Here is a 24,845-nt window from a genome sequence, read left to right on the forward strand (position 1 = left end):
GGGTACAAATGGCGGATCCTGGATAAGGAAAACGTAGGAGCAAGGTAGGGTCAAGGTACCAGCAGTGGTGAGAGTCCGAACAAAATGGCCATTATATCCAGTGTAATTGGATACCCAAGGGAGGGTTCAGTCCAACCTAGCCCCTTAATGGATCCGCCACTGCTGGGTGCCATGATTTTATTTACCGCAATCGATAGGTGGGTTCTATGAAAATAACATTGAATGAAGATAAACTACATTTGTAAATTTTCACAGAATTTCTATGAATATTTACGAAAGTTTTCAAAAAATTTCAGTGAAATTCAGTGAAAATTTAGAAAGTTTTTTAAAATCTTAATTCGGTATGGATAGGGTAGTTTCCTTCATCAAAGAAAACGAAAGGCATTGATTGCGATTCGTTACCCACCATTACTGTATTCATGATTTACAAATTATTTGGTTTTAGAAATACCGGTTTAGACGAATGGCAAGGGTCAATTTTATCCTCATTTGAAAAAGGCCAGATTGGCGCCCATGCGATGCCGCTCCACGTGACGTCACAGGGACCTATTTTCTATACGAGTAGATAGGAGTTTTACATCGTCTGAGATTACCAATGCATGCATGAGGCACAGAGCTCAGGGAAACATGTCTTAATAATCAATTATTAAAACTAGCTAAGGTCGGAAAGTTTTCCTCGTTTGATAAGGTATTAATAATCCTTATTTAAGCCAAGCGCTACCAGCCAGCATGGTACCCTGCTACCTGCTAGCATCCTGCGTCGTATCAGCGCTCAGAGCCTCGCCCCAAGGTCACCTAACTTGCGGCAGCGGGAGCCAGAACGACGTCACACGGAGTTTTCCCGGCATTCATACTTACCCGTCGCGTTTTCGCGCGCTTGAAATTTTTCACTTTTCATTCAATCGCGAAAAATAGATATCGTCATTTAAAAATCTAAAAGCGTGAAATACGTACCCCAGGAGTAATAATATTTCGATTTAGACAATAAAAAAATAATAGGAAACCACCCTATTCTCACCAAATGGAAGCCGAATCTATCGATTTCAAAAGCAAACACTGTTTTCGACGAAGTTGGCGAAAATAATTCGATTCGAGTCGTTCATTCGGTGGAGGAGCTCCTTGAGCATGTCGTCGACGCGTCGAGCCGTTCTTGCGAGGCTCATTCTCTATCGACCCGTGCGCGCGATAGCGAGTGCCGTACCGGTCCAACGGCAGAAGAGGGCAGTTGGAGAGAGAGAGGGGGGAGAGGGAAGGGGAGCGAAACACTGCGGGAGTGGAGGAGGGCTTATCTGCCCCGACCTTCCCTCCACAACGCAACGGTTCGCGCCATTTGCGCCACCGTATGCTCCCGTCCACTCGCACGAATTGGAGAGACGCACGCACACATTCTCACGCACAACTCACGCACATTCGCACCCACTTCCGCAGAATGAAATGGCAAATGCGGTCGAATATTTCTCATCATAAGAACTCTTGAAACTCTTGAGAAAGAATGTAAGGATCAACAACTTTGCTATTTCCACATAGTAATTTATTGACACCGACCATGGTTTCGTTACAGAGGAGCATTTTCAAGGTAATGGTTATCAAGGTAAGAGTAAAATTAGCAGAGTAACATTATCATGGTCGGTGTCAATAAATTACTGTGTGGAAATAGCAAAGTTGTTGATCCTTCTATTCCTGCGATTATGGATTTCCACCAAGTTACGCCCGCTACTATTAATTATCTTGAGAAAGATATTAGTATGCAGCAGATGAGGAGAAGTTAGGAGTAACATTAAAATCTTTTCCATTAGTCAATAATCCTAAAATTCGTATGAGATGAAGGAATTACAACTTGGATTTTCCACTTGGCGATTAATTATTTCCGGCCATGGTTTCGTTTCCGCGTAACATTTTCAAGATGAAAAAGTCACCAGACATCGGACAAAATAAATCGCCATGCGGAAAAGCCAAGTTTTTATTCCTTCAGCTTTTACGATAAAGGGTTTCCACCAAGTCGCGCCCGCTACTGTTACTTATGTTACTTACATCGTAAGATTGGTTTTACGCAGCTCTTCATAGCCCTCTCCCATCCGCTAGCCTTTTCATCGTGACGTATTTCTTCTCTTTCACATCCCTCAAAAACTATCCTATCGATGGCTAAGTTGTAACAACACGTATCTCAAATTCGGCCGGTTATTATCTTATCATCTTAAGCAAAGGTATCTTAAGCAAAGTGGAATAGCATAAAAAAATTTAAAAAGCCAAAAACAATACTTTTTATTCGCAAATGAATTGTTCTTTTTCAGTTTTATGAATTGTGGTTTTTGATTTCAGTGTACAAGTAAAACAAATAATCACTTTTTTGCTCTCCTGAAAAGTTGCTATTTTTGAGATACGTGTTGTTAGAACTTAGCCATCGCTATGTAATTTATTCGGGGCCGTCCCCTACAACGCCCCCCTTCTTGTGTGGGCGTTTTCCTGCAGTGGGTTTTTTCGCTGAAGGATATTACACCCTTATCCTCATGTTTTTTCCAACCAGCTTAAATCTTTTTTACACAAAAATTTCACATATAGTTGTTTATATTTTTTGACATTTCACAAACAGTGTATATTGTATATTCTTGGTACTGTAAACGTTTGTCTAATATTTTATAATATGCTTGCATTGACGTTATCGAGGGGTTAGGTGGAAGAGGGGACTTTCCAGTCTCAACCTCGCCCGAATAAAGGCATTTTATTATTATTATTATTATTATTATTACTTTGTCCCCTACCCTCTGTCTTCCTAGAATTGTTTTCATCAGTCCATCATGACTCATAATATGGCCAACTAAGTTTTCCTGTCTTCTTTATTATGTTTTTAGAAGAGTTCTCTTATCGAACAAGATGAAGAAGGGAAAAAAACAAGGGAAGCAAAAACTGGTAGAGGTGGACGAATTCCGTCATTAGCGAAGCAGGACAACTAGCGATGGGAGAAGCTGTAAAGAAATTATCAGAAGAATAGCCCCGGCGAACAGAGCATACCATAAAAAGAGAGATCTACTTACAGCGGGAAAATAAACATAAAATTAAGGAAACAATTTATCAGGATTTACATTTGGAGTACGCTTCTCTGCGAAAGTAAGGCATGAGCAACGGCAGCAGCGGGGAAATCAAGATAAGGCCTTCGAAATGTGGTGCCATGGAAGAATGATGAGGATGAAATGGATCGACAAAGTAAATAATGAGAAAGACCCAGTAAGAGGAAAAAAGAAGAGAAGCCTCATGAAAACCTTGATAAGAGGACGGAACAACCTTATAGTCCGTATCTTAAGACATGAGGAAGACAATCGTCGAGGGACAACTAGATGGCAAGAACGGAAAAGGAACACTTCGACAAAAATATATGGAACATTTAAAGAAGGTTGTGAAGGAGAAGAAATACGTTGATGTGAAAAGATTAGCTGATATGAGAACTGTGTGAATAGCTGCGTCAAACATATCCTTGGATTATATTGGTGGTGGTTTTCGGGTATTGCTGTGTAGAAAACATTTTAAAATTACATCAGTAGGACGCATCAGCTGTTGCTGAACATTTTGCCTCCAGCCCTGGGCATAGAATAATGTTTGACGCTACACGGGTATTAGCGAAGACGGAAGAATACCATCCGCGTCTTGTACGTGAATCCATCGAAATAGCGAAAAGACCTAATAATTTTAATAGGGAGGATGGGTATAACCTCAGCCGTATATGGAGAGGGTTCCTAGCACAATATAATGACCAACGGCTATCGCCTAAAATTCAAATCCGGCACAACAATGGGTAGCGAAAAACATATATAAGCTCGGGACGAGAATAAATTCCTTCCATTCTCTTGATAACGCTCCCAGTAGGAGGAGTGAAACGTCGAGTAAAAATGTTTTCTACACAGCAATACCCGAAAACCACCACCAATAACCAACCAGATAAAAGAAGCTGTGAAAATCTTCAGACGAAAAAAAATATCCTTGGATTGTTCACTAGTGATGATGATGTCGAACTCTTGTTGCGTCGCGCGAATCATACTTTTGAACATTTTTCTCTAATAATATTCGGTGAGTGAATTTTAGCAACACGAAAGTTATTACGGTTTGACACAATCTGGAAATAGTTATGGTGCTTGAAATTATCGGGTGATTTAGAGGATTCATACTTCCCAATCGATAGGTCTTTTTTGGTGACGATTTACCCGCTTTCAACATACATCTTTTCTTGAAATAAAGAGGATCCTGATCAGTATTTGCATGTCCTAAAATTTGAATTTTTTACCTTAGCTATTTCTCAGATAAAAATATTTTTTTATTTGAGAAACGGAGAAATCAACAGATCAAAAGGGTTTCAAATGGTCATGAAATTTGGCACCAATCGTAAACCAAAAAACTATTTATCAAAATATCCTCATCTGGTTTTTAACGGGAACATTACTTCCCTACAAGGAACTACCAGAGGAGTAATACTCCCGAAAACTATCACAGGAGGATATTCTGGTAAATAAATTTTTGGTTTGACGACCAAAGCTAAATTTCACAGGCATTGGAGACCCTTTTGAACTGTTGACCTATGGAGGCCTTGGGCCGTATGATCAGAAAATTATGAAATGACAGTTTAAATTTTTAAGGAGTATTTAGCCATCGAAAAATTTTGATATTTTTAATTTCCAGTTGTGTTCTAAATTACTTATTTATCGCTGATGTTTTGTTGTCATTGGTTGGCGACCAAACGTATTTATTTTTGTACTCTCAGCAGCAATACCTTCTTATGTGATGTTCTTTAAAATGAATTGTCAATCGATCTATGTTCTTTCTAAGTCCTGACAACACGTATCTCAAAATTTGGCCGGTTTGAGACAGGTATATTAAATAAAGTGTAATGATATAAAAAAAATAAAAGTCAAGCAAAAAACAACTATTTGCTCGCAAATTTATGCTTCTTTTTTAGTTTTATGAATTTTTGGTTTTTAATTTCAGTGCACCATTAAAAATGTAAATCGTTTCTTTTGCTCTCTTGAAAAGTTGCTATTTTTGAGATACGCGTTGTTAGAACTTAGCCGTCGATATCCAGAGTATTCCAGCAGTAATATAAGTTCACGTAAAGTAACTAACAAATAAAAAAATGCGACCATCCTAGAGGGACGTGAATGACCTCTTCATTCCGACAAGAATAGAGGTGTGACCGCAAGGGAAGGAGTTATGGATTACTCCAGCTTGACTTTCTTGAGTCGCATACCAAATTTTTCAAAGATAGTAGCAGATTTTATTGAAAATACTTCTATATCTTGTTCAAGTTATCACAGTAAACCCATTCATGACCTATGCGCATTGGAAGGATTGCCTCATTTGGTTTTACTGCATAAGCTTGAGTTTGATTGACGATGTAGACCAAGTTACTGTCCTTCATCGATCGGTCGAGCGAGTACCAGAACAGTGCTTTATGGCCGCACATCCCTGAGCAATAAAATCTGGGCTGTTGGCGGGAAATCCCAGGACACCATTCCCACCCTCGGATATAACTTCCGCGTCTGTGCGGATTTCTTATTTCCCCTGCACGACTTACAGCCTTTGACGCGGGGCAAGGCTTATATCTCCCACAGTATCCGCTTGAGCTTTGCTTATGATTCATATGAAAGAATTTAGACAAAGGAAGCGCGATATCTCATCCTTGGTAAAGTCGTACCACTGGCTGCAATGCTTATGACTGAAAAAATGGAAGTGTGAAGAATAAATGAACTTCTATGCAGATAATGCGAGGTACTTGGTGTTAAAGAATTAAAATAAAACAATATTTAAATAAACGAACGCAAAAAATTTGTAATTTTGCAAACTTTTAAAAACACCAAGAGTGGGAAATTGCGCAAGTTTGTCTGTTCTACATCATGACTGAAAAATTCCATCATATAAAACCTAACTCTATTGTTCTTAGAAACGATATGAGTTCTAATGACTCCTACTGCCAAAGAACTTCTTAAACCAACCTTCATGGTACTTTGTAATGTTATGTACCATTTAAAACAGAAAGGTCTGAACACGTCTGGATATTTGCCATAGCGGGTGATAATTTTTAGATAATTGAAAGTTCATGAGAAAAGAGATTTATTTGATCTCCAAAATATTGTTAGATGATTAATAATTTAATAAAGGCTTTATTGCCTAACAGACCACTTTTTATAAAAGAAAACTCTAGCTATTATTAAAAATTCTCATTCATACCTGCCCCTTGTACAACTTCAATCTTTTCTCGTCCTCTTGGCTCGGCCCCCACGTTTCAGCACCCTTAAGCGCAAGCCTCCACAACCGAATTATTACTTCTTCTCAACAATCGTAAACTATTACATTTCTCCTTTTCTTGATCTCCTACTTTACCAATGCTGTCCGATTTCCTCATTGCTATCTGTATTTTCCTCTGAATGTTTTGACCAAATATTTGAGATGCACCATCCGCTCCACTTTGTGTCCACTTAATTTTGAGAGGTTCAACCGGTTCAGGCGTTATAAAGTGAAAGTTTGACGTATTGAAATGAAAGGTAGTAGAACTCTAACACAATTATTTTATAATTTATAATTTATAATTCACAATAATTTAATACGTACGACGCATTTCAGCTCAAAGAGCCATTTACCTGGTAAAATACTTTAACAGCACTTTTACCCGATGATGTCTCTGTAGGCCGCTATAGACGGTTTATGATCATTCGAATGATCATGCTTAATGATCACGTGATCATTCACGGGATCATGCGAGCAAAGTAGAAAATGTTCTAATTTTGACTGAATGATCATGCGCATGACGGTTCATTCGCGAATTTTTCCGTTATACACGGTGAATTATTTCATTCGTATGATCATCCAGCATGATCATTCGCAAGATCTTTCACCGTGTACAGCGGCCTTGTGAGACGACACGTATCGTGTGCATTATATAACTGTGGAAACATGCAACTATCTTGCACCGTTACTGAAAAGTAACAATCACTGTCGGTGATTTAATACTCGAAATCACTGTGATTGGATTACTACCAAGTGATTAGCGATATATCACTACCTGTGATTGAAGAGAAGTAGCCGATCACTGCCGGTGACTAAATCACTGAATACTCGAAATCACTGCGGCTGTGAATACGGTGAAGATAGCTTCGTCTGCTACCAATGCGATCAGCAGTATAATATAGGATGTCTTATTCATATTTTATGATGAATAAGACATTCTTTACGAAATATACAGTTAACGGTTTGAATATAAAATATGTTAAAATAATGCCAAAGGGATTTTAATGATTACCCATTATCAATTCCTTTACCATATCAAATTTACTTAATTATCGTAATATAAACTCTGAATCAGAACTATTCCCTCAAAAAAAAAAATTACCTAATTTTCCAATTTCCAATAAGTTTATTCGTTCCTTTTGAGGAGAGCTCATTCATTGGAATGGGACAAAGTAGCAGGAATAGCAGCGCCAAAATCACCGCTTACTTTTAAGAGTGATTCTCCTCGGTGATCGAAATCACAGTTAAGAATCACCGTTACTGATGAGTAGCAGTCACAGGTAACTAAGAGACTGGAAAATCACAGTTCTGCTCATCACTAGCTACAAGTTCACATTTGCACTAATTATCCATTCTTTCACTTTTATTTTAACCCTTTTATTGCCACCGGGCCGGGGCGGGATATATCGGCCCTCGCTGGTTGAGCGAAAACTGCCAGGGACCGATTTATTGGCCCGAATTATTTCACTTTTTTTTCGTGATTGTGGCCTTTTCAACGGCTGTAATTCATGTAAACCCCCATAATCTATCTATGGTTATAATATGTAAATATATATTAAGAACTGGGAAAAAATCTAGACGTATTAAATAAAATTAAGTAGCTGAAAAATTTTTAAATCTGAAATGTTGTTAATTCAGGAAAAAAGCCTTGGCAGTCTTCGTGCATCCCACCTGAAATGGGATGGCAGTAATAGGGATTTTAGATTCCAAAGATTTTAGATTTCGGCCAAAGACTTTGGAATTTTCTTAAAAATTCGTCAATCCTCTGCTCGCCTCTTACGTAATCATCTGCGTAAACCTTCTAGTATATTGTCACTCAGAGATAGGATAATTTTAATCTGTGCGCGTTCATGCCATTGCCGTACACTCCCATGGTCTCAGTTCTGCATCTGCCACTCCCCTAACAACATCGCATTGTCCGGAGGGTCAACGAGTTATGATCCGTCCACTTGAAAGATCTCTGCAGCGTTAACGCCTCACTCTATTGTGGCGCGCTCTGCGGGAGGGTTTCTTTGTCTCACTTCTCCCGAGGTCGTCCACCCTCGCTCCCTCAACGTCCAACGTTGCTCGCATTGTTTTGTCCAGATTTCCTCATGCCTCTCATCTTCTTCAACGTCCGAACGTCCAATGTTTTTATCTCCATGCATGAGCAGCCGTAAACCGAGTTCACTTGTAATGCCGCAGGAGAAAAATATAATTCCACCGTGTTGATATTACAATCGGAGATCTCATGAACCTGAAAGGACTTCATAAGTTTCTCATAGTGAAGAAGTGACACCTTTGATATATTTAAAAAATTTATTTATTCATTGCTTGGAGTTAATTTTAAGATCACTCTTAAATGATAAGGTGACATTGAGGAATTTTAACTTGTTTTTATATTGAAATAAACGAATATAAAATTTTATTCAGAGCTAGGTTTTGATGTTACTTCATCATCTTCAAGTTAAATCGTTGTAATTAACGATATATTATTACGGATTCATCTTCAAGGCACAAAATGGTTACCATAAAAATGATGTAGTACCATTGAAATCTACATGTAAGTCGGATTAACATTTTACAATCGTGGAGAATTACAAGTGTTCATTTCAATATGAAAAATTCTACTCTATTACGCTTGGATCTCCAGGTTTTATTAATTTAATTTGATTTTAAATTTAAATTTGAACTCGTTAATCTGCTGTTGAATGAAATGTATTTGCCCATTTTATATTATGATAAATTTCAATAGTTACTAAAAGTCCAAAATGGCAATCCATTCCCCAGTATATACTGAAACCCTTCCATAATATCATCCTCTGCACTTTAGCATATGCAACGTGTAGTGGGTGCGGTTGAGTCGCATGATCGATCAAGAGGCCTGGAGGCGGAATTAAAATCGAAATTTGAAACTGATGCGGTTGTAGCAACGAAAATATCTGGAAATTGATGGAAAGGTGTTTAACCATATCTCAAGGGTTAAAGTTGAAACTTAAAATGAAGTTGTTTGATCCCTTCTATTGAGCTGATGAGGAGATTCATTAAAAAATCTTTCCTTAGAAAATATTATTGCTGAATCAACATACCCATATACATTTTTCAAGCTATTGACGAATCTAAGTTTTGAATATTTCGATACATTACACGTGCTCAATATTGCGTGACAGTGAATTTATTAGAACATTAAAACCATGCGCACATTTTTTTTGACGAAACAACTTAATCGGCTAAATCACTGAATAAGAATATGATGGTGTGATGAAAACAATCATCGAAAGATAATTCGCAAAAAGAGCAGAATAGGAAGATCTTGATACTTGCATAAGCTTTTACAGTCAAGTTATTAAGGATGTAAGGGAGAAGAAATAGGCAAGCATGAAAAAAAATAGCTCATAATAGAGCTCAGTGGAAGGCTGTGCTAAATTCATCTCATAATTGTTTTCCGATAGTTTAATGGCCTCTTGATTAAGCGGACTTCACTTTTTATACCGGACTAGCAGGCCACCCGGGGTTGCTCGGAAAGGATAATACCCAGGAGGGTGGGAAATTTGAAACTTGGATTTCATGATCAGATAGGATTTTAAAGTTTTCCCTTTGAGCTTGTCAAAAGGTGTGCCTATCCGTTAGGATGTTCAAACGCAGAGGTTGTATGACGTGACGTAATAAATGGTAATGAGAAAACGATAAAAAGCACGCATCAGATGCAACCGAAAGTAGCACTATGGGGTCTGAGAGCATGAGATGCACCCATATACTAACTTAGATTGCAATCCGTGCAGTCGTATGGAAACGCATAGCGAACAGACATCCTCTTTATACATGCATATTTAGATAAATGGATAGATAAAGCTGCACACAGATCTGTAATTTAATTTTAACGAGCGTGCTGCGCCCGCACCCAGCGGGCTTTCCCCGCTCTTTTCAATGCATGTCCACAGAGGGATAGGCGCGTTTCTAATTTTAAAATGTAGAAAAAAAGGCAGGGTCTTATGTACAAATTTAATTGGAATGTTCATGTACACATTGAGGTCAGAGGACCTCTTTAAACACAACATTGGAAGTAATTACACTATCTTCTGTTAAACGCACATGATGACTCATACTTACGTATCAACAGGAGAATTGAATTTGGATTCAGCCGCATTTTGATAAAAGTTATTTAAATAATGCGATATATTGTTGCAAATGAAAAAATGAATCAGTTTGTGCATCGTTAACGTCAGGAATATTTACAGTTTTTTATGCTTTTTTTGTTTTTTTAAATTTTTTTAAAAACCAATTTTAGGAAACAATAGCAATATTTAAGAAGTAAGATATGCCGTCGCATGTTCTCTGATAAATTCTGTGCATTTTGGTACCTCATTTGTAGAGTTTGGTTGCGTATAAGTTGAGAAACAGGTATCTATATAGTAGAAATAATATAGGAGATTTAAAGATTATAAATAAAGAAATAATATAGTAGAAATAATGTCTATTTAAAATAACCTGAAATAGCCTAAATGGCCAATTTCGATGTCACAATGTCTCGTCTGTCACATGTATTCGTTCTGTTTTCAATGTAAGCGAGAGTATTTCCTTAACTGTAAGAAACGTTGAAAGCAGCAACTGCAGCTCTGGGCGCAGATAAGAACAAATAGGCTTAATAAGATAGATCCCACAGGTTATTTCTCACGAGTAAGCATTAATATCCAGATAAACACTATTTATTATTTCAGGTATTGTTATGTATTGAGTGGAAGTTATTGTTGCAATGTAGAAGGTACTTTTTATTTTCTGTTGAATTTAATAGGTCCGTTGAAGTTCTTCGGAATTTTTTATTACTTCTCATAATTTTCTAATTGTAAAAGCAAACTAGTTTTTATTTCTGTAAAGTTTTTTGGACGCTAAGAGTCGACCACAATAAATATTTATTATGATTATCAATACCGCCGCACCACGCAGCCGTATGAATGTGACAATGTTTCTACGCCATTTCTCATTGAAGGGATAAACCAAATGCGAGCTTTTCGATACAGCAATTTTTTTAAACGAAAAAATTATGGAAATTAATCAATTAATATGGCTTCAGTCTGAAACCAAGTATTCCCGTATTTAATTAAAAGCATAGTTTAGATGAAAACGTGGGTAATTGGCTATGAATGCAATGATTAGCGGCTTCAATTTGGTTAAAATAATATTTTTTTGATTCAAAACTAGTACTTTAATAAGTACTTACGTTCTTCGTTAACGCATAATTACTCAGAATTGTTTAAACAAAAGTAGACAATTACAGGTGCCAATCAATGAGCTATTACATACTTGAAATTTATGGAAATTTATTTACTGTTACACCATCCTCGCTGCGCCGCCTCGGACCGCCTAGGTTCCAGCTTTTTAATTTTCAGTTCTTTTTTGGAAAATCTAACATATCAAATTTCTGCTGGCTTTGTTGGAATATTTCAATAGGTTAAAAAGTGGTTTCACTAATTAATAAGATAACTTTGATTTATTTTAACTTAGGTTCATAGATTACGAACTGAATTTGGGAGCCGAATATGGCGATCTCAGTTTTATGGGCTTGAATAGAAATGGTATAATGAAATGCTACAAGAATTGAATTTGTCCGTTTTAAACCGACTTAGGTGATACTGTATTGCTTTGCGAGAATGGAGAAAAAGACCGCAGGGAGAAAGCACAGCCTCTCAACTGGCAAGCCTTGACCTTTACTCACTCAGTTATACACGCACTTACACATACTATAAATGCCAGGAGAAAAAGCTGAAAAGAGCAGGTCACATTGCATATTAAGACAAACGAAAAGCGTATAGCGTTATATCGGCCTTATTACCCCCTCAATAAAATTCTCTTCCACCCCAGAATTTTTTAAGAGGAAATTGTATGAATTTTTATAGCATTAGCACTGTTGTTTTGAAATGTAGGGATCTCTGTGCTGATTAATTCTATTTTTTTAAATTTGTATTCAATTACTCGTGTGCTAATGTTAAGCTTATTTCATGATTACTGTATTCTAAGCGGAAAGTATCTGCATTTAGGTTTTTTCGCTCTTATGTGTTTCGAGAGCATAAATATAACCATTCATTCAATAATTCATACGAGAGGCTCTTTTTCAACGCGGAAGTATAATATCTTTAGAACCACACAGGGTTGAAGTGATGAGTCATAAGTTTGGGTATCCTTAGGTCAAAAAAGATGGACGATAATTTTACGCGATTTTTGGCACAAAATGGAATAGAACCGATGATTTAAAAATATATTCATGGGAAAATTCATCTTAGGGATTCATTTAATTGTTGCTGAGAGATGCATGATGAAAATTCAAAAATTCGCTTACGACATAGAGAGTTGCTTAAATTTTTCGAATACGTGGCAAGTGTTCTGCTGAATCGCTGGACGTTGGAAATGTGCCAAAAACAAAAGAAAAAAAACAAGCGGACGCCGCCATAAACGATTTCTGCTGCCGGCGCACGGGTCTACTACTAAGAAAATTGTTTTACCATAAACGGATCACTCATACACTGGAACAATAATGAAGATTGAAACGGAGGTGGAGTACACTTAACGAATTTGGATATCGGGAAATAGGCAGCGACATTGTAGTTTCATCCACGGAATTGGGTACTTCATATTTGCATGATATCAGCCAGAATCCCTTATCCAATTAAGTAGGGCCATGCCGATGGACGCAAGAGTGTACTCAAGGTTATCCTGCTCACATCCATTCACGCATATATTCAATGGAAGACCAAAAAGAAGCTTCTGTACTCGGTTTTAACGACATCTAGAATTTTTATGGAGAATTAAAAATTAAATACGAAGATTAGTTCAAATCATGGCCACCAAAATTCAATGGCGTCGCTGCAATCATTAAAAGGACGAAGAAGAATGACAGAAAATGATAGCAACGACTTTGTTCACATTAAAGTTTATTGAAATTCCTGCGTTCTTCATATTTCAATACTAGTAATAAAACATAAAACGTCAAAATTTGAAATCCAAGAGGCTACCATATTTTACAATTTAATTATAAACTCGCTTTGTTGTTTGTCAAATTCCCCTGTTCAAATCTTGCCATACATTTTTAATGCACTTTCCAATAAGTTATCGAGCTGAAATTTTCAGGATGGCTCAGAACGAGAGGATAATCCAATATTCTAACACTTATATTATGATTGGAGCTACATCTAGAATATTCGCGGAGAATTAAAAATTAAATATGAAGATTAGTTCAAAACCTGATCACCAAAATTCAATGTCGTTGCTACAGTCATCATAAGGAAGGAGAATGATAGAAAATGATAGCAACGAATTTGTTTGCATTAAATTTTGCAGTAATATGGTCGCGAGAAAAATCCTGTTTTTTTTTAATAAAAATTTATTTTTATACTTTAATATTACATACTCTCCTACCATTACGATATTATCTTGTTTTATGCAGTATTCAGAAGGCAATTATGCAGTTTTTATGAATCTGCTCTAGTTATGATAGTAACTGGTGCAAAATAAATTAAACTCATGGTAACAAAAAATTAGTACTTAAAATAGTTTGTACTTGTTCCACATACTGATTTTGGGCATAAAGTCATTTTTAGCGCTTTTTTACGAAGAAAATCACAGACAAAACGTTGAATTCTAGGAAAAGAACCTCAAAATTCCAAAAAAATTCAGTCTTATTGCTTTTACCGAATTTTAAGATATCAGATTATATTGATTTCCTAAAATTATAACTAAAATTTTTCCATGCATTGCAATTCCATTTTGAGCAGTCTCCAACGTGTGCATTAAAATATCAGAGGGAATTATAAATATCGTACGTACTATGAAACAAATATTTACCCAGACCAGGATTATCTTGCCAGAGAAAATGAATCCTAAATCCTTTAAATCTCAATCATGCTTTGATAAAAATGATTTTTATTTCTTATATGGGTAATCCTCGATAAACTTTGGATTAAAAGCAAAATAAATGTTCCCAAAATCAATGTAATTTTACCCACTTCATAAAATCTTAATACCCACCTCAACATAGGAAATTCTCCACGTGCACAAAATTCTGAGTTGCTAGAAGCCTAATTTAAGCTCCCTCTGAACATAATGGCTTCCACATTGTTTCACAGAAAAGCGGTAAGAGCTTGTTTGTCTATAAGCATGCATAATTTATTTGCATTATTATAGTTCCCTTTGATAAGAGGATTGGAAACATGGAGGCTTTCAAATGGCGTTCATTAAGTTTTTTTTTGTTGTACAGAGTGAGGTTCCTGTGTGTAGATTCATTGATGATTGTAGGCTTTAGTTTGGAAGAGATAAGCTCCTAAGTAAATGTACATAAAACAAAAAACCTACCCATATTTTAGGAAGTATCATAGTAAAACTGATTAGTTTATAGCGCCTACAGGGTGAAGTGAATACTTTAAGATCTCAAGCAAAACTACTGTATTTTCAACCAATCTTAGCTCATGAGCAATGCCTTCAGATGAAAAATTAATTGAATGAAAGCATACTGCATAACCAACTCGCTGGCAAACCTTAGTTACTATAAAATAGGTCATTATTGCGCTATCATTTAATTCATACGAAACGAAGCGTGGCATCTCATGCATCCTGATGAATATAAAAGGATATCATTTTCTCGGGTATTGAGTCAGCTCAGGTTTTCCATGATAACCGACATTTTGTTGCCCGTTTAATTCCTCTTCGTCATTTAAAAACTTTTCATCACCAGTTTTAGAATTATTATGGGAAACAGAGAACTGAAGCAAATAAATACTTATAAATGCATCATATTAAAATAGCACTATATTTCCTTCTTGCTGATATTTAAATGCAATGGAAATGAATATAAACTCGAATCAATTATTATGGAAACAAAAGATAATGTCGTAGTCAGTCAATAAAATCTATAAGACCCATTACATGATGCCCGATTTTTCCATTTTAATCTTGGTTCCATCAGTATAAACATATTATCCTCTTAGTTTATATTTGCTCTAAGAATTAATGAATATTTACATTTCTAAGCATTAAATCAGATAATATGTACGCCAAAACTTGTCTATGGAAATTACCTCCCTCCCGTTTGAATTTATAACATTTTCTCTCTGCAGTGATAGCCATCAAAGCGGATCCATCATGAAATTTCAGTCTACTTCCAGAAATTAATTTCCAGAGGAATACAGCCTGTCGCGTAAGAAACTCCAGCTCAGTCCATAAAGCTAAGAGTCATTAAACTCAGCTAGAATCCGCACTGGTGATTCTCGTATTCACATATGATAACCTACCCTTTCCTCGCTAAGCCCGTAGTGCGCGCAAAATGACCTTCTCCATCGTATGGCGTTAAAACGACGTAGTTATGCTTTCTGTCGTTTTACCAGGATTTAGGCACGAATGCCTTACGAAAGCAGTTAATTATAGGAGAAACCTACCCCTCGGCGCTACAGTCCTTAAGGGGATTTTCTCCTCTGCAACAATTTCGGACCAGTCGCTCCATTCCTTTGCCTTAATTGTCCATCTCTTTAATCCTATCTTTCTCAAATCATCCTTTAAATCCCTTTTATCCATTTTATCTAGTCATGTTTTTACTACTTTACTAAGAATTTTCTCTGCGTTTTAGCACTGCGGGGAACAAGTGACTTTTTACGCAGCCACGCGCACGGGTGCTAAGTTATATCACCCTAGAAAAGTTACACCAAGAATCAAAATCGCCATGAAAAAATCGTTTGGCTCAGCCGAGAATCGAACTCGGATTTTACGATTGTCGGTCAGGTTTGATTCAAGCTACTCCACCAAGCCACCTTCTTCAATGGCGGATTAACCCACAGTGACTTAGTAAGTACGACAACCTTCTCCTGTGCCATTGTGTGGACTCGAGACGTCAACACCTTGTTCGGTAAACCCAGTCTTAGTCTTAGAATTTTTTCTGTGGATTTTTCGCATAATTTGTGCTTTGCGGGTGACTCCGTAAAGTTATCACCGTGACTAGTCCTGTTATACTTAAATTCCTGTTCAAAAATCTTCTTCCTCGTGGGTCTCCATCTTCCGGATTTTCGCTGCCTTGGCAAAGCGACTGACGTCACTTTCGCGAAAAACAGGAAGAGGGATAGATTCACGAATCCAGAGTGTCACGGCAAAATACGAGCCAAAAATCTTCATCCCCCTTTTTTTGAAGATGCTCACATTCTTCAACGGTTAAGGCCCATGTTTCAGAACCATACGCAATCACGGCTCTAATACAGCACATTTGAATAGATCTTTTTTATGAGTTTTGACTGGGGTTACATAAATTGAGTACCTTTACTAATGCTCTATTTCAGCCTTGTTGCATGCTATTATTTGGAAGTGTTTAGAAGCTACTACTAAGAGGACTAACAAATTAAAATACAGGACTTACTAGCGGTAAGAATAAGTAGTTGACTGGGGAGATAGGAAGGCACACTAGAGTACATGGGGACTAGGATTGTTAAAATTATCCTAATAAAATATAAATAATGTAAATGTAAATATGTAAAAAAATTACATTTAAAATATGCAAAGACTAAAAATAATGATTTTATAAAATATAAATAGTAAGTTTATAAATACACACTCATAAACTTAGTAAGGTTGTATGTCCAATCGATAGGATACGGGTTTCGTTACGTGGTTTAATCTTCAAGTGAATCGAGGGAGTTATTTTTATATTCCATAATGAAAAGGTAACACATAGTTTGGGCATATGTATTTGGTGATATTATTGGTTGAATTTATTTGAAATCTTAAGCCTTTAAATTTGAGGCCTGAATATAACGTCTAGGTGCTCCAGTATTTGTGATTACATCATCAATATGTATAATCAGTGGAAATGGAAGATAATGTAACGCTAGGATTGAGCCTCAACGGAAAGAAATTCTGATTTTTTTATTAATGTGAGAAAATTATGAGCAAAAGTGAACTTCAACGAATTTTTACTCATCGTATCCACAAGGTATCCTGGAGTGTTGGCTGTGCCGGGAATTGCCAAGAAACTGACTCTATTCGTATTTCATTTAGAAAAAGTTGAGATTGATTCTAGAATAATGGCCTTTTCCAGTTTAGAAATTGGTTTGCCAAGAAACAAACTATTCGTATTTCATTTAGAAAAAGTTGAGATTGATTCTAGAATAATGGCCTTTTCCAGTTTAGAAATTGGTTTGTGCTTGATTTTTAATCATTTGATTCAGGCTAATTAATTTATCGATAATTTATGTCAAAGACAAAGCAGATGGAATCACTATAATTGCCTTTTGTTTTCCTATGGTTTTAATAACTGGGCTAGGTCAGGCTGAGTTTCTTTTACTTATGCTTGAGGTGCTGCTATGTACCAACCTTAGGATTGTTTAGGTTGAATGAGTGAAGGCTACCTGAACAGAGTAACACGCAAAAAGAGTCACTTTACGTTCAAAAAACTGCAGTAGGCGAGGAGTGTAAACGGAAAGGGTTAAGACTAAGAAATCAATTTGGGTAACGCTCTTCTCTCCATTCCTCCTCTGGGGCTATCGAAATATATAGGGCTTTCACAAACCGAAACGTAGGAGCCGCCATTTCCAAGTGTAAAATCACACCCTAGGGTGCTCTTCAGGCTCAGACAGACCCCAGTTGGTTTTGCACAGCCATAACTGGAACGAGCGGAAAGTTTGCAAAACTGCTGATAAGGATAAGGTTGAAAGTTAAAAACTTGAAGATGAGCATGACGAGAATGGAAAATTTTTCAATTAAAAATAATTGATGATAAATTACTCTGCTACATAACAATGCCTAGAAAAAATTGAGATAGATATAAAATAATCATTTGATTGCAATATATATCTCGTTATCATTCATGAAGAGCTACAAACTGCAGAAAAAGAATTATAAAATGTTGAAAGAAACGAAGAAGTAACGAATTCTTATTTAAAGGTGAAATCGCTGGAGATAAACTAAAAATCGTAGAAGTATTCATAAAAGGGAGTCGAACTTGAGAGCCCATTCTTCTTTATGTGCCATCTCCTTTTAGAGGCTGGGTGTCATCATGGTTATCCTCTAATGGCATCTATAATTTTCCAGAAGTTATGAATTTGCATTCAGTGATTATTATAGAGGGGACTGTCAAAAATAGAGAAAGAAGACCATGAAATTCAAAGCTCATCTAACGAAAGTAAAATATACTTACAGTAATACTATTAGTATAGGCTTACTCAGGTGGTTTCCTAGTGACCTTACGAGTAATAGCCTTCCAAAATTTAGTCTCTAATAAAAATAAGCAAGTATACTAATTAATGCAAAATAACTTACTATCATCGATTTAGAAATTATGGAAATTTCATATTTACAATCCTGGGTTTTGAGGATAAACCTTAACCCATTAATCCCCAGCGTTGCGTTGACGCAACATTATTGAATTCTAATTCTCAGAACAAGTTTCTACCTCGGAATAATTTTTTCTTCGATTAACTGACTTTTTTAACTATATCTATTTCTTATTTCCTCATGTACACCAACATTTTCATTTATAAAATTGTATTTTTATGACTGATGGCGTTTGGCATAAAAATCGATGAATACATACGAGAAACGCTATGAAAAATGACACACCCCAGCATGTCCGTTGAAAGGCAGAATGGGGCATTTCCTCCAAAGGAATACTGATTAACTCGAGTGTACTAATCAAGGTAAACAATGAAAGACGTATACTTTCTTTTAAATTACACTTTTTGTGTTTATTTACCGAAGTTTTCCCAGCGTTGCGTATACGCAGTATTCAAAAAAATCATATATTATATGATGAAAATATTTTTTTTCCAGGAATTCATCTTAATTAGGCCAAAATAAATCAGAAAATGCGAAATAAGCGAAGTAAAAAGCCCTACATACAGTCTGGGGAATAACGGGTTAATATTCACACATAACTCTTCTGATTTTCAAGGCTACTTTTGTGCCATTTGGAGAATGCGCGAGGATGCCATGGAACCCCGAGTAGAGACGTCTATGGTCATGGGGCAAAATAAACCCCAAAACTTAATCACAGCCAGAAGTCCTCCTAAGTTCAACTTTACCAAGCGATATATCTATAAAAAATCACGATTATATCATAAGAAGTTTGCTCATCTCGTTCAGTCACGTGGGCAGAAAATTGTATCAAAGGTGCTTGATAAGTATGTGGAGTGTCTATTCTGATATTTTGCTTTCAATTCACAAGCATCGGGAAATCATACATTTCAAAAAGTCAGATATATTTCGTTTGCATGGTGCTGAAAGTTAAGTTCATAGTTACTTATTGGTATAAATTATTAAATGTAAAGTAAATATATAGAGACATTATAGGGCCAGAGGATAGAGGCCGCTGGACAAGTGGTCTCCTCAGCATATATATCGCGGCGCGGCTAAAGAAAACATTTTGAGGGAGAAAGAAGTCCCTATAACTACCGTTGATTAAGTGGCTGTTCTTGTTGACGAATCCATCTGCCAGGGGAGATATCTTCCTTTGCATGCACATATGCATTATCGGTGGAAGGTTTCCTGAATATCTAGATTTCGCATATTTTACCTCGTTCAAAGAGTGCTCGGTGGATCTAAATAGGATTTCATTCCAAAAAACTTACTTTTCACAGCCAGCATGAATAACCGACCTTGCATTTCATGGACCTATATTTCTTTGCTCAAATGCTTCTTTTCGAAAGGAAGAAGTGACCGCATTCTTCCCTACTATGAAGCCCTTAGGGCTACACAGTGCGGCAAAAAGACGACCTTGGGACGCCATTTGAGAAAATGCTATCACTATTCATTCGAATGTCAGCTTAGAGCTTCCACCACATCCATCTATTCATACACAAAAGCCTTGCGAGTCTGAGAAGACCACAAATAAACTCGTTGAGAATGTACATCACCACATAAATGTCTAGTTCCCGCCATTCCTCTCGTAAGTTTGACTCGGATACTCATAAATCTGCTAAGCAATACAGACGCGATTCATTTTTTTTTCCAAATGGCCAACCCAAAAAAACATGACTTTATACACCCAATTCGAGCATTACTTGAAAAAGTATATCGGGTAAGATTTAATATCAATAAAGGGTACCAAAGTCATTGGTCTCCCACGAGTATGAACCTTCGATCAGGTAAACAGTAGATGCCTTCCTGAGGATTAATATTGGTTCCCGTATCAAAAAGTTTTCATGAGGATTCATAAGTAGGATGTATCGGTTCACTAAGACCATTTTTAGCTTGTAAACATTTTAAGATTGAAAGCAAGCAAACAGTCCATAAAATATTTTACATATTGATATTCAGGTTGCTTACAACTAGCTTGAAATAGATTTCAAATTGGTTCCAAATCAGTCAACCCATGTTTGACTGGCTACACGTTTACTAGGGGTGGTCAAGAGACAACACTATTTGAAAATTAAAGATCACCTTATCATCAAATGTACCAATAACCATAGTACCAAACGGAAGTAAATGCCATTATTTTCCTAATGAAATGACATCCTACTTTGGCACCGACATCATCTCCTAAGATTGTCTTGGTAAGTGACAGAAATGAGAAAAAAATTTTGTTAGCCTACGATTGCTCTTATAATGCAAATTAATCTTCAAAGCAATGATACTATATTCTAAAGCGACTAAAACCAAAATTTTCAACATTCATATGGATTTAAACAACTCTTACAACACTTAGCGTCAAAAACACCTCTTATCTGCACTTATCTTTAAAATATCTCCACATCTGCACTTAACTTCAAAATTATAAAAATTGCACCTTAACATCTTGGCTAAAGAGTCCTCAATTAAGGTCTTATTAAATTTTTATCTAAGATGTTGTTAATAAATGGGTTCCTCCGGTGAAAATATAGAGTAATTTTAATAGTCCTGGTTGAATTTTGAAGCAGTAATTTCATACGTAAAGTGAATTACGGAGCTGAAAATACAGCGATAAAGGGATAAAAAAATCATCCACGAGCGTAAATTGCGCCGTTTGACTTGTTAGGAAGCCTTTTGATTCATGGTCATACAGATAGTTACAGGGTAAAAAATTTACGATACTTTCTTACCCCATAGCCGCGAAGATCTTCCTGGTTGAATTTTAAAGCAGAAATTTCATGAGTGAATTAATGAGCTGAATTTACAGCAATGGAGGAATTAAAAAAATCATCCACTAGTGTACGAGTCACCACTGGATTTGTTTGGAAGCTTTTTGATTCATACTACTTTGACGGTACTATATAACTATAGATACTGTTTGATATTCGCGCCACGAGTGGATTTTATTTCTATGACCTAGAAAGGGTAGTGAGAGGTTATCTGCTTTGTCCTGACACCTGTCGACAATTTTTTTGTCTACGAATGTTTCCCACGGTTCATAAGGCTACGAACGCGGAATCAGTCGCCCGACACACCGTGTTACGGATAACATCTGATAATCAAGACATGCGACTCGTGTTGAAGATGGAGCAATTCACCTTGGGGACTTCATTCATTGGTCTAGATAATTTCTTTAATACAGCCCAGAATTTTGTTACATCAAGCAATATCCGGCAATTATCTAGATCTCTCAAGCTCTGGCCAAGTGGGGATGGAACGAGAGACAGACAATATAGTAATACAGATATTTAGTAGTACTATAGATACTTAGACGGTAAGAAAGGACGGTATTTACTCACCCTGATGATCGCGAAGACCTTGCTGGTTGAATTTTGAAGCAGACTTTGTATGAGTGAAGTGAATCAAGGAACTGAACGTGAAGCGATTGAGGAAATCGAAAATCGTTTACAAGCGTACGCTACGACACTGCATTTTTTGGTAAGCGTTATGATTCGGTATAGTATGGTATTTTGGGGGGGCGACCGACAGCTGAGGTCATTTGCGCCATGAGGGAAGGGTATGAAAGGATGGGTGGAAGGAAACCGGACGTCGGCATTAGCCTGCTCTTAACAAAAGGCGCCAAGGGGACCACGGCTTAACGTCCCATCCGACGGACGAAGTGTTGCGCTTGAAATGTCCTCCGCACAACGCTCAAGCGGGGATCGGGCACTCTCTGAAAATTCTCTGCCACGGCCGGGATTTGAACCCGAGCCCGCTGGGTGGGAAGCTGACACTCTAGCCACTACACCAACCGGATCCCCACGCGCTTTGATTTATAGTACTTGGACGGTACGATAGATACTATAGTTCTATAGATACTCTATTACTCTAGATACTTAGTCGGAAAGGAATATATGATATTTACTCACCCTGACGGCAGCGAAGAGCTGATCAATCCTGACTACATCCCTCTCAGGGCTCCTGCTTCCGGGCCCGAGGACCTGGAGAGCCGGGCGGAAATTGGCGGGGCACAGGGCCCCGGGGGGCAAGGGGTGCGGGGCCCAGGGCGGGGGCAGGGGGGCGTCACGGCCTGCTAGCTCCCGGTAGAAGGCCCGCAGGAACCTCTGCAGTCTGGCGAGAGGGTCGCGCCTCGCTTTGTCCGCGGGGGAGCGGGAGGCAGACGATGCCCTCAAGGTGGATATGTAGTGAGCGGGAGCCGGAGGCGTTGGCGGCAGCAGTGGCGGTAGAGAGTAGTGGTTAGCCCCATCTAAGTCCTGGAAAAAATGAAAGAGAGAAAAATTCGATTACATTACGTATTTCACTACTGCGTGAGCACATCTTTTAATTAATTTGAGAGTCAGGAATGCAGTGCTGTGCACGTAAATGTAGAGTGGAGAAAAATTTGGTTACGAAATTTTAACCCTAGATAGCTGCTGCCAGTAGGAACCAGAATTGCCGGCGATGTTTTGGTCGAACACGCAACGTTTTTAAACTACATATTAAGCGCTCCGATTGGCCGCGAGTTTGCTCTGTTGCCGTTGTCTCTGGACAACTTATGACCTCGAATGCGCAACCACTGTGCGCTAACATGGATGCATCGCGCTATTCAGCAAGTACAGCATAGTTTTTATAAACCAAAGTGGTATTTATTTCGATTTTCTGTTTTTTATTTTATGTTTTTTCTCTGAAAAAAATCATAATTCAGGAAACATATATAATTTTTTGCTTTTTTAATTTAACACAAATCGTAAAAAAATTTTAATTACAAACATATGGTAAGAAGGAGATTTAGACATAGGAAAGACTCATAGAGGAGTGACTTTTTGAGGCAGAGTATATGTTGTTGAGATGCTTGGGTCGTAGTCCCAAATATAAAACAGGAAAGCATGCCTCCCTTAATAAGCCCCTGTTGAATTTAGAGCTTTTAAAAATTGGAATGGGGGATTTTTAGCACGTAATCCATTTCTGAAAATGAGTCATGATTGGGACCAAGAGAAGTAAAAATTTTTCAGCAAACATTGAAAAATCAGTGATCGGATAATTTGAGAGTACACTCAAGTTGGTGCGAAGGCTTCCGCGGTTGGACGGCAATGAAGGCTTCAATAATGGCTATTCGACAATCGAAGGCGACCAATCATCCAAGCACTTCGACCGGAAGATGTCTGCTGGAATGTAGTAGAAACCGTTATCTCCATCTCAACAACAATGCGGCGATACCCGAGAAATACATCCATCACTAAACTTAATTAGCGAAAACATACATCGATCATGTCAATTGACAAAATTATTTCCGAGTTTGGGGAAAAATCTATTTTGTGTGATATTATAGGGTATGACAAGCTGGATGGCTTACAATTAGTTATGGAAATATGAATCATTGGAAAGCCATGATAATTCAGAGAATTCCGATGGATGATATTTTTAAGAGGGAAATCAGTTTGATATTAAATTTTATTTTTCCTTTCCCTCTTGAATAACTTGATTTAATCGCGGAAGTATTTATTTTTCAGAAAACATGAAAAAAGTATGGAAAAAATTTTGCTCCTACCTTCGCAAAAATCATAAATCTAATCATCGTTCAGTTTCTTCCATTATTTCTTATTTCAGCAAAAGGCAGCCCTTTACTTCTTCTGTCTTCATATTTTATGAGATTGGCAGCTTATTTTTATACAGAATTTAAGTGATCATGGTGCATGAATTCCCGAACTTGAAGCAATTTTCCATAAAACGAGGCCATCTGGATGAAATGAAAATACCATTCTATCGTATACTCACATTTTTTTAACATTACTGCCTAGATAAATGTTTCCATCTCAAAGCACAAGAAGTTACTTAGGTTTCCATTAATATCAATGAAAATTTCTACCATTTAAGAGACCGTATGTATTGAGAAAGCCAAACTAATAAATAAATAACCTTCGGATCTCAATGAAACTCTAATAAGACAAAAGTGTTTAAACTGCATTGAAAAGGTAGATAATGAGGCCTAAATTTCAAGTCGTTAGTAATTAGCAATTCAAGTTAAAGTACATGCGTATTTTTATGTAATAATCAATTATCTTTTACTTTAGCAAGTGAAATTATTTACTCAATGATTGATTATAATAATTGATTTAAATAAAAATAAAACTGTGAATAACACATTTTTATAAGATGATCTAAAAAATTATCATTGGTACAAAGATTATTCACCTAATCAATTAAAATAGAACCACAGGTAAGGCCAATCATGGTACCATGATAGCATTTTCGCTTCCAATTCCAAAAAACACCGGTTAGTTATTTAGCGAAAGAATTTTCCAATTAGC

General features: G+C 37.0%; 1 protein-coding gene across 1 annotated transcript in view; it reads right to left on the reverse strand.

Annotated features, from left to right (window-relative positions):
* Nucleotides 1-24,845, reverse strand: part of LOC124167786 — a 533,972-nt gene that overhangs the window by 35,288 nt on the left and 473,839 nt on the right. The window contains exon 2 of the mRNA XM_046545806.1: nucleotides 22,467-22,811. Within this exon, the coding sequence (XP_046401762.1) occupies nucleotides 22,467-22,811 (345 nt within the window). The remainder of the gene's footprint in view (nucleotides 1-22,466; nucleotides 22,812-24,845) is intronic.

Source organism: Ischnura elegans, chromosome 11 (genome assembly GCF_921293095.1).
Source record: "Ischnura elegans chromosome 11, ioIscEleg1.1, whole genome shotgun sequence".
Classification (NCBI taxonomy): domain Eukaryota; kingdom Metazoa; phylum Arthropoda; class Insecta; order Odonata; family Coenagrionidae; genus Ischnura; species Ischnura elegans.